General features: G+C 36.2%; 1 protein-coding gene and 1 pseudogene across 1 annotated transcript; both read left to right on the top strand.

The window, feature by feature from the left end:
* Positions 1-805: 805 nt before the first annotated feature.
* LOC113056158 (myozenin-1-like) lies at positions 806-6,298 on the top strand. Its single transcript, XM_026222711.1, has 6 exons — positions 806-1,075; positions 2,285-2,381; positions 4,736-4,905; positions 5,269-5,341; positions 5,442-5,616; positions 5,729-6,298. Exons 2-6 carry the CDS (start codon positions 2,294-2,296, stop codon positions 5,961-5,963), a joined length of 741 nt encoding a protein of 246 aa, XP_026078496.1. The 5' UTR covers positions 806-1,075; positions 2,285-2,293; the 3' UTR covers positions 5,964-6,298.
* A 769-nt stretch (positions 6,299-7,067) lies between these two features.
* The window catches only part of LOC113056154 (inactive ubiquitin carboxyl-terminal hydrolase 54-like), a 105,405-nt pseudogene continuing 100,465 nt past the window's right edge, over positions 7,068-12,007 (top strand).

Raw genomic sequence — 12,007 nt, 5'->3', positions numbered from 1 at the left:
CATTTTTTCATTATATTATTTTCTATTTTTGTTCTCATGCATATGTTGGGAAAATCTACACATATAACTATAACGACCATCATATAATGGTAATGCCCACTGTTTTAGAGCACACAGCTCCATATAAAATAATGTATTTACTTTTATGGAATTTTACAACGTCTTATACGCTGAAGGACATGCAGTAGACCTAACGCCCTTTGGGTGGCGCTGTTTCGCGATATTGAATATGAAGAAGTTCGAGTTGTACCTATACCTAAACCTATATTATCATGCACACACACACACACACACACACACACAAGTCTGCTTCTCAAAGCAATGAAAAAATATATTTAAGCAACAATACAATTTTATGAATTTAGAACAAAAGGCTATGATTTTAACCATCATTGCCATTTGAAAAAAAGAAAAAAGAGTTTAATATTGTGATACAGCACTTACTGTGTAAAGAGAAAGGTGTGCAATAAAATATTACAATACATGTACAAATTTGGTAAATATTGTTGACAAAGTAAACTTTATACGGATTGCTGCAATGTTACTGAAATATTTTAATCAGAACTGGAACACTATTAGCAGTATTTTACCTATACTTTTGTGAAAGTCAAAGTTAGATGTAATACAATTGCACAAATATATTTAAAAATAACTTGAAAGTGCAGTGTTCAAGGACAGTCCAGTTCATGTTTAAAAATGGCAATATGCAATCACAAACATATGAAAAACACTGAGGGCAAGTGACTGAAATAAAAATAGGGACTTAATTCATATTTTTGCTGGGCCTCTCTGGAAACGTCTTGCTCTTCAAAAACTGCAAGAAAAGTATCTCCTCACCATCAGCTCGGTCTGTCCCTGTGCTGTCTGTAACACACTGAACTACACCCCCTCCCTACTCCCCAAAACCCTCCTGTCCTAAACACTGCTAGGATCTCACTCTTCCTGGGATGTTGAAGAGAGCAGTAGTAGGTGGAATCCTAGCCAACCCTAAGAAACAGGATTAACCTCACCAGTTCTCCTGGGAACCTTTGATTCGTTTGGTTTGTTTTCTGAAACATTGATTCTTTGGTCACAGGTAAGAAGAATTATTGTGCTGCTTGCTTTCCTGATTGCACAGGGAGAAATGCAGGTGATAAAATGTTAAAATGTCTCGTAATCTGGACAGGCTGGTAGGGGTTAGATATATGTCCAGATGATTTATTGTTTGCAAACTGTAAAAATGTATGTTATTCTTGGATAGAGCTGCCTCTAGCTGCGTATCATAAATCACACATATCTAATAAACACTGACATGGACCGTCTTCACGTAAAAATAAAATGATAAATTAATTATATATAAACAAATAAAAAATAACTCACATTCTCCTACTTAAATGTATGTATATCATTGTTAATGGGTTAACTCTGAGGTCCTTACTGAACTATTATTATGAATTTGTTTACTTTTTAGTTAGTTCAAATGTATATATGTGTTCTATGTCTTTCAGACTACTCCACTTCGGCAGGACATTTGAGGAATTTGCTGAATTTGCATTTAGTGTGCTAAAACAAAAAATACCCCACTTTGCAACAAGAGACTGTGTTGCAATTTAAAGTTTGACCAGTTGACCATAATTTAAATATGGATTTTCTGTTGTAAATGTTAGAATTAATCAGACACTTTAAATATTCAGTAAAGAAAAATAAAATACAAAGCCATTCTAGATCTAGAAATACTTTAGATGTCAAAAGCAGACAGAAAAAATTAAATAACACACAAATCTAATGATATTAAAAAAAAATATTAAACAAACCTAAACATTGTAGTGTGTAAATAGGGAAGATGGCACAAGATGTCCTCCTTTCATAATGTTATGTAGGGTTAAAAGCATTTATGTTATGTGATACATATTAATATTTATTGATTTATTGATATGCTTATATTAAAGTGAAGTCCCGGGGTAAAATAAGCACCTCTGAATTGGCATGTTGTTGCTAGTCTTTTTAGTTAATTTCATGTAATAATTATTTGAATTAGTTGAGACATAAGACTTGAAAATAATAAGATTATTAAAAAAAAATAACTAAAAGAAATCTTTAAATTGATATCAGATACAGTAGACTTAACACATTTTAGGCTAGGTTTACCCCTGCCATTTTAGCATTCTGATAACCTATAATATTATTTTGGGTCATGCATGATCACACAAATTCACGCAAAATTCACACCTAAATATATTACAGTTTATCAGTGAATGCACATGAAATTTTTTTCCCCATCTTCAGATTTAATTTTCTCCCTCAGATTGCAGTGATGCCTGTTTCTGGAACACCTGCTCCAAACAACAAGAGGAAGAAGCCTTTGAAAATCATCACAGATTTTTCAAACATCTCACAACATGGTCAGTGGCGTCTCTTTGTGTCACACGAACACATATGTATTAGAAATACACGCACCATAACACTGGTTGAACGCTCACTTGAGATATCCTGACCAGATGAGTGTTGTAAATGTCACACTCAATCACCAAAGCCCTCATTGGTGTCCGGTGTCAACATAAAGAGCCAGAGCCAGATATGCCAAACAACCTCAAGGCTCTCCTCGAAGCGTAAATCCCCACTGAAAGCAACTTAATTTATTGCCATTGTAAAGTATGTTGAAGCAGAGCCTCAAAAAGAGAGAATGTACAGTACACACTTAGAATAAATGCACAGCTATACTGCAACTGACTTTAATGAGTGGCTGGGTCTCACTTTCTAAGAATAGTCACAGTTTGAATAGTTTTTAATGCACTGTCATTGGATTCAGTGAAATGTCACATTTGAACTAGACCAGCATGTTATAATGCTCTTGTTTGTGTTGGAGTCATGGGCTATCAGTTCCCACAATTTGAGGAGATGTTGTGATGCAGTTACTCATCCCCGCTTTAATAGAAAAAATACCTTGGTCATGTGAAGACTAGTGTAATGAGTGGTTAGCCTAAGCACTATGTATCTTGCCAATTATTCTGCTAATGAGAGGTAAGTCTCAAAGACATTGTCAAACTGAGTGACTTCACAGCTCTCCTCTAATGAACACCTCAGTTGTTAGGTGTCATGTATTCATTTGTCTGTGTGTGAAGGCATGTTTTGTGTACTAGATTCTCCCACTTCATCTGCTTGGCAGTGTGCTCATGATGGGCAGTTTGTTTACAGAACAACACTCTTGCGGTTAGCGTTTCAGAGCCAAATAAATTAACAGCAAAATTATTGCCAAAATGAAGAGCTGTTCAGCAGAGATTTCAAGCCGCTTAACTTCAAATAATTTCACTTCAGTCTGTTTCAGCAGACTGTCACGCATATACATATTGGGACATATATACAGTGTTTTTTGTAATGTTAAAACTGTTTGTACTTGCACTTAGTTCTAGTCTTCAAATTAGATTTTTATTATTTGCATCACTCTGCTCATCCATGTTGGCCTTTACCAAAAAGAAGGATACTTCAAGTTTATTTTATTAAGAAAATGTAAGTAAATGTCAAGTATATTTTTAAGAATACTTTATGTAGTAAGTATACAAATATCAGTGTACTAGTAGTATACTTGTATGTATACTTGTATACTTGTAAGCCCACTTTCTAGTATATAAAAGTATACTTTTAAGTATACCAGTAAGTATAACATTGGTACACTTTGAGTGCACAACTAGTTTACATCTATTTTTTAGTCTGTAATGCAACTATACTAAAAGTGAACTTATAAGTATACTGAAAGTTTACTAATTAAACACGTAGCAGTTTAAGTACACCTTGAAGTATAGTCTCAGTAAACTAGTTTAGTAGTTTTATACTTTAAGTATACTTGTAAGTTTTCTTTAAGTGTACTTTACATACATAGTTTAAGTATTCTACTATATCCCTATTTAGGTATTAATTTGTACATATTTTGCTATATGAATGTCTGAACACACAAAACATCCAAAGAAAGAACTGGATATCTGCTTGTAAACAAAAACATTTTATTCTAGTGTCATGCCTAGAAAGAAAGAAATAATCAACATTTTGAAAAAAGGGGGGAAAAGTCTATGAATTGAATTCAGAATGATAATCAAAACGTAGGAGTTGATCAAGAATCCAAAGCTTGACAGTCATTACCTCTTCATGGGTCGACATGTTATCCCATGATGTTGCACAGTTTTGATGCTGTTTTGTGTCTGATCGTATTAGATTACATGTGGAGGCATCTGTTTTGGTTTCTTCTTCACTTGGGTTTTTGGAAATTCTTTTGGACCTTTTCTAAATATTAGTCAATTATACTTAAATGTCATTAGTCAGTATATTTCTGAGAAGAACATAAGTAATTTCACAAAGTAATTACTTATTTAAAAGTACCTTCTCAGACGCAGTCACTGTCTTTATGAGTGAGTCATTGAATCATTCATTCAACCCTCAATGTGCTTTCTATAACTTATAAATAAGATTCTTTATTTTTTTTTTTTTTTGCCAATCCCAAAGCTTACACACACACACACACACACACACACACACACACACACACACACACACACACACACACACACACACACAGGGGCGCTGCACAAGATCCCGGGCCCTATGCATAGACAGTCCTAATGCAAAAACTTGGTTCTTTTAGACACAAGGAAATGTTTAGTGCTGTCAATTCCATCTTCATTTCAAAATCAGTTTAATTGCTTTAAAGGGACATGACATTGATTTCCACTGACTTTTCCTTCCCAACAACACTTGTCTTGACCAGACCAGCAAGATGAGGATTCTGAAGCTGCTGAACTGGACTTGGGGACCAAAATAAAAGCCCCTAAAGATGTGATCTTGGAGGAACTGTCTCTCATGAAGAACAAGGGCTCCAAAATGTTCAAGATGAGACAGCAGAGGGTGGAGAAATTCATCATCAGTGACGAGCACCTGGTCAGCAAAAGAGGCATGAGAAAAGCAAAAGCTTTGATAGAAAATGGTTTATAGCGTGATTCCATGATCTCAGGATCACAAAATCAAATCTGACGTTGGGATCAAGACCCCGACATCCAGCTAAAGGTTCTTCTATAAAGCTGAAAGGATTTGTTTTGCAACAGTAAACACCATTATACTACGTATTGCATGTCTACTTAAACAACTGAAGTATTAGTTTACGTTGTGAGAATGATTTTGTTATATGAGAATATCACATGTCATTACATCCTTCTCAAGTTAAAGCAGTGTTAAATGAACAGTATGCAGTATAACAAAATGATCTTCTTTTTGTTCCTCATACCTTTGTTGCTAAACCTCCAGAACCTGGCTCCTTCTCTGGGATGTGAAATGGCCACTTCACCCGAACCATCTCCCAAACCAGAGCCACCTCAAGGTTAACCTCACCTCAGACTATGTAATTTTTATTACAGCAGAATATACAGTTATCTCATAACTAATATTTAGATTTTTGTTTTTATGTTCTTCTATGGTAGAGGAAGTAAATGCTGAGGCAGAGAAGGAAAAGAGGCAACTTGAGTATGTTAAAACATATGTATCACCATGGGAACGTGCTATGAAAAATGATGAGGAACTTAAAGAAACCATGAAGCTGAAAATGCCGGGGCCTAAAGTTCACAAGGAACTTCCCAAGTACAAGAGTTTCAACAGGTACTAATATCATTTTTTCAAAAACCCAACTTATGAGTAAAAAATAAACTTATCTTACACAGAAGCTACTCAGTTACGCTTTACCTGATCAACTTCTTGTTTGTGTCCAAAGAACGGCTCTACCCTTTGGAGGACTTGAGAAGGCCTCTCAGCTTGTCACCTTTGAGCCCCCAGAAGTCAAGATGACTGATGAAGAGCCACATCAAGTGTCTTCATTGCAGTATAACCTTAGCTGTCGTCCTTCTTTCAACCGCACTCCAATCGGCTGGACGTGCAATGAGGAGCACAGCCACATCCACATGGAGCTGGAAAACATCTCCTTTGATGGAGAGACTGATGACCTCTAAGAAACCTGCCCATCATATGTGAACAACATATACACAAAAAACAACATACATGCTCTAACGTGAAGGCCAAGTACACATGTGTAAGCACAAACACAAACCAGCAAACAGGGACCTTATGCACTCACACCCCAAAAAATATGACTGATTCATATTTCCAAGAGAATGGAATCATCTTTGCCTTTTCTCGCATTGTTTTGTGTGCTGTTTACTTTGGAATCCCATCACTACATGTTGTGATTAGCTGGTTCAACTGTTACCAGACACACTATGCCTAAATGACTGTACTGATATTTAAGATAGACATATGATAGACATATGACTAAATAATAAGCAAAAATTACCTAGCACTAAAATAAACATTTATACCTAAACAGAATATGGTCTGGTTTCTTATATAAGCAAGCAATCTGTTTGTGTTCTTTATTAATAATATTTTTCATCTTTGTTCAGCAGCTGATCCTCACATTCTTAAGAGCTGGAACTTTCCAGAAATATAGTTCAAATTATGTTACATTATGTTACATTATGTTATGTTACACTCAAACAAACAAATAAAAATAAGAAACAAATAATTCATAAAAATAAACATAGATATTAAATACATTTTATCTAACATAAGCATGCAAAGTTGCTCATTTTAAATAGAGCTTTTTATTCATGTATTTGTTTATTTTTGGCTTGTGCTAACTTTTAGGTCTTTCTTGGTCCTTTTCTAATGCATTAACCATTTAAAAGCATATACTGAGTGATAGCTTAATTTAGTCTAAATGTGCAACAATTTTTTTTTTTTTAAATGACAACAATAATTGTTCGTCAGTTTGTGGGAAGTGCCAGTTATAGACAGTCAGCCACTCTTTTGTTTGCTTTTTGTGTGATTATTACACAATGTTAGAATGCGATCCCACTAAGATGCTTTATTAAAAATTCACGCCTCTCTACATAAAACCAAAACCGGTTGCGTAATGGCATTCTGACGTACAGTACCAACTAGGTCCAGCAGATGGTAGCAAATCGGTCCTCCGCACGAGGTGAACCCTGTTATCGCGAGAACTGAATGTACAGGGATGTTCGCTATCGCGAGATCTTCATGTATTAGCTGCGGCGCTGGATGGCGCTGGTGGAAATTAAGGAATGCGCGGTCAAGATTTCTCCGGGGTTGAGTTGAGCTCGGGCAGGACGCGAGACTGACTGCATCTGTTTGTGAATTGTAAGGTGAGTAAGCACTCTTTAAACTTAATTAATGGAACGAAATTAGATAGATGTGTAATTCTGAACATGTAAACATGTGTTCTTTATAAGTGTAACTTGGTGAATTCCAGCAAGCTTACATTCCAGATGTTTAATGTGATGGGGAAAATACTTAACATCCGCGCGTGCGGATGCGTCTCCTCCGTCTTAAGTCAAGGATGCTCAACTGGGACCATCCAGCACATTATGTCCCTTTTTACAGGCATATTTGTAGATAACGTTGCATTTGGCGTGGTCATTCTCTGCATCTTCAATCTGCAGAATCATTATTTCAGACTGGTTGTGCACATGTAATACTGTACTTCATGTGACAGTTCTTTAACTTTTAAGCGGATGTTCAATAATTAATGCATGATGTTAAAGTTCAAGTTTTAGATTTTTATTGCTTTTTATTAAGCTTTTATTTTTTCTTTAGATTTGGTCACATGCATTATATGTGTTGACTGATCTCAAATTATATTCTTCAGTTTTCATTGACTCACTGAAGAGGACAGCACATGGTCGATATTGATTTAGTTTTGTGGTTGTATTTAAGTGATTAACAGGACAGTTATCAGTGATTCATGTTAAAACCTCTTGTTGCGTCAAAATACGATGTCATTTTGTTCTTGTGAAAACAAAAGGAGACTCTTTAGGTATAGGTATGACAGCCTATATTTCCACAGAGGAGCAAATGTCGTACAGGTTTGGAACAGCAAGAATAAATGAAAGAATACATTTTTTGGCTGAACTGTCCCTTTAAATTAATTTCATCCCTGCATAAGTGCAGTGGACTTATTAGACAGCATTTTTGGGCATCATATGCATATGCAGTACACAAAGGCACCAATTCAGCTGACACAAGAACACACCTATAAAGTCCAAAAATGCTGCACGTGATAAGAACAAATGCACCAGGTTCTCATTTAGTTGCATTAGTTTCGGTTTGTTCTTTATTTTCTAAATGCTGTCCTGACATAACTGCATAAATCTTGTGAGATTATGAAATTCCAGTGAATGTTATTTAGTAAATTATCATTTTATGTAATTTAGTATTCTAAATCCCTTCTCATCATACCATGCCTATTATCAGAGAACTTTTGGGTTCAGTGCGGGGCTGATTTCCTGCGATTTAGACAAAATGCAGTAAAGTCTCTTACTGTTTTTGTGTTCATAAATGTAATGCACATTGATTGGTTTGGTAATGTTGCATGCGTCATGTATGCTGTGAGATTAGATTTGACTGTAATTACTTCTACTATTTTAAAATTCTTAAACTCCACTAATTCTGAGCAATAGTTTCTTTAGTTTCTGTTCGGTTGGCAGTTGTCCACTTTAAACGTGTCTAATTTTGTCAATGGTGGCTGTCCCTGAGAAGAGCTACTCAGGCCCATTAGGGGGCCCCTGTGCTTTTATGTACATCATGAGTGGCCCTCATGGGGGTCATCAGTCAACAGGCGTTCCGCACTCCACAGATAGAAGTGTGTTTGCGGAGTCTTGCTAAAAGCCCGGGAAAATGAAATGAGGGGCTCTCTGTGGCGGAGTAACCTTTCTGACTGATTTCATCATGTGTCTCAGGTTTTCTTACACAATGTGCTTGTAAAGCTGTTTTAAACCTACTCTCCAAGAACGTCACTCAGAGCTTTTACAAATATTTACTGCATACTGTATAAGTAATGATTGTGCGGTGCTACAAAGGAATGCATCTTTTAAGTTTAGTCTGATTTTTGTTGCTTTTTGTTTGTAGGTGACAGTGATTAATAACAAGACAAATTAAAAATGGAAATTAATTTCAAGAAGGTTGTCAAAACATCTTTCATTATAGTTTGATGCTTTGATGCTGTAGAGGAGGATGCAGTGGAGGTAATTAATTCTCATCTGCATTTCTCCAGGCTGTTGTAACAAGACACAATTTACATGCATGCCATTCTCATACTCATTGTCATTTGGCAAATACTCTGTGTCAAAGTGAGAAAAACAGCACTAAATCTAGACAGAGCTGGAGATGAGATAGTGAAAGTGAGGTGGTGACACTGCATCTTGAGTGCTCTATCTTTTGGTTTAATTTTTTCCTTCTGTCTATCATTGTCTGCTGATGACACGTTGTTGCATAAAAAATTGTAAAATTGCAAAAAGTAATGGGTCAAAAATGGCCTGTTGTGGCCAGCAGGTTTATTTGAATGTTTAGTGTAAAAATAAATACTGGAAAAACCTTGCATAAGATATATATAAAAATAGGGAAAAGACTTGTTTGATTGATGAAAAAGACATTATACGTTAGGTATTATTACTTTATGTTACTACATTTAAAAATATGCTAATGCTGAAGCTGAAATAATTTAAAAAATATTCAAAAATTCATTCATTTAAATACATTTTCAGCCAGAGATGGCATTATATAACAGCGTATCATGGTATTACGTTCTTATAGTGGTATAACTGTCATAAGCTCTGTGTGCTAAACTTTCAATCAGACTAAAATAATTTATGATCATGTGAACATGAAGCAGTTTCTCCATTTTGTCCAGGGGAAAGTTTGAATACATTGTCAGGAGGAGCGTTTCAGAAACAATGGGAGTCACCTCTTCACCAGACATGTAATTGAACCAGAGTCAGGAGAGCTTAATTGCTTTGGTTACATTCATGAAGTAATAATAGTGTTCTCATAGTTTGTCTTGACATGCTTGCTTTGCAGAGGAGTTTGAGAGCGTTGAAGACAGCTGGGAGAGTGAACTTGGGTCTTCCTCATTGTCGACTATGTCTATTTGAAGCTCCACATAACCCACTTACAGGGAAACCACATTTTGCCTCCTATATTGGGTTTTGAAGGAGAGAGCGAGAGAGAATGTGAGAGAAGAGTGAGAGTGAGAGTAATGGACATGATCAGGCCTCTCATACTGTGCTGTGTTGCGTAAGATGTGTCCTCATAGCACTCATCACCTCTCTCCTGTTGAGCCTGGAGTGGATCATGTTTTTACCACAGCATTCTGGCTTGGGCTTTTGGTTTGTGGTTCACTACAGGACACCAGAGATGGTGTGACTCCACTGTATGTGGTTTGGATGCTGGTCATAAGCAACAGGAGCATTAGCCAATTATATCTGTTGTAGAGGACAGGTATGTCAGTCCACTTACTGTAGCTGATTGCTGTTATCTCCACAGTTTGTCACTTAAAAATTAGATTCACAAAACAGTTTGACAGACTGCTTTGTCAGTGGATGGTAACCAATATTTTTTTTTTTTTTTGGAGTAAACTGAATTTTAAGTAAATGTTTGAATGAACTGAGTACATGTTGTGTAATCTAGAGATGCAACAATAGACCGGCAAGGGACCTGAATTGGCAGATTTTCTGCATGATTGGTCCAGGCCAGTGTCTGGCCGGTCAGTCCGTTTTGACTTCACAGGTACGTTCACATCTGCATATAAACACATACATTTCCATTACCTTTGCTGTAATCTAATGTTCACTTAAAGTTAGTCTTTTACAAAAGCTGAATATTTGAATTATCCTGTTAAATGTAATCTTTAGCAGACTTTTTTTATACCGTACATACAAGTAAAATGTTGTTTTATTTAAAATGTATGTATGCATTAATGTAATATTTTATAGGTTGTTTATTGGTTATCGCCCATAATAATTATCAGCTGATTAATATCAGCCAAACTTTTAATATTTGCAAATATCTGCATTATATCTACACCAGTGGTTCCCAACCTTTTTTCAACTCGCAGGCCCACACAGCCAAACACATATGTTTGCGTGGCCCACTGCAAAAAAATTCACTGACCCCGCTATTGTTGGGTTAATAACTTAGTATTCAGAAGCAATATTGTTAACTGTCTTTACTGAATGAACTGGCAATGAACAGAGAATAACTCGGGCTGGCACCGCCCAGCAAAACGGGAAAACCAGTTATATTAACATTATTATTATTTCTTTTAAAAGTAATTGGTGGCCCACCTGTAATACCATCGCAATCCACTACACAGGTTGAAAACCACGGATCTACACTGTTTTCTAGATGCTTGTATTTTTTTGTGCTAGCCATTAAAAACCTATATTTTTAAATATCTTAAACTATTTTTTAATTGACATGCTGTCTTAATGCAATTATCATGGCACAAGAGGCTGAAAAAACATTGATGTGTGACTCATCATGCGCACATTTGAACAATTACCCAAAAGTGCAGAGCAGACAAAATGATCGAAATAGCCACCCCTACTATCCAGTGCAGAAAGTCTTCATTTTAGGCATTTAACTGCACCTGGAATGGTTTTCTAGGGAACTGAGCCGAGATGCACTGAGCTCAATGAGAGGTGATGCTGAATGTGTCATTCTGCTGGAGGTGTAGATGCCACCCACTGATACTGATAATTTCTAATGACTCTCTCACTATCACTGCGTTGACATGGTAACCCCAGTCACTTCAGGGGTGTAACCTCCCCACTCAGTCCATATTCTTATTCCCATGAGCAGGTGCAGGTGGCTTGAAGACACTTGTGTTCACTATAGGTTAGGTATGGCCAAAATAGCTGCTGTCTTGCATCAGATCATGGCACTATATATTTTGTACTAAAGCTTAGAGCAAATTTCCTGTTTGATTACTGCAGGAATAAACCTTGCAGAGTAGACGCCATTTTTAAATTGACTTGAATAAAAATGAAGCTGTAGGGGCACAGTCTTTTCAGTGTGACCTTCAGCCTTAAAGGGTTAGTTCATCCAAAAATGAAAATGATGTCATTAATGACTCATGTTGTTCCAAACCCATAAGACCTCCATTTATCTTCGGAACACAGTTTAGGATATTTTGGGTTTA

Source organism: Carassius auratus, chromosome 37 (genome assembly GCF_003368295.1).
Source record: "Carassius auratus strain Wakin chromosome 37, ASM336829v1, whole genome shotgun sequence".
Lineage (NCBI taxonomy): Eukaryota > Metazoa > Chordata > Actinopteri > Cypriniformes > Cyprinidae > Carassius > Carassius auratus.
This window is presented reverse-complemented; position numbering and strand designations above follow the sequence as displayed.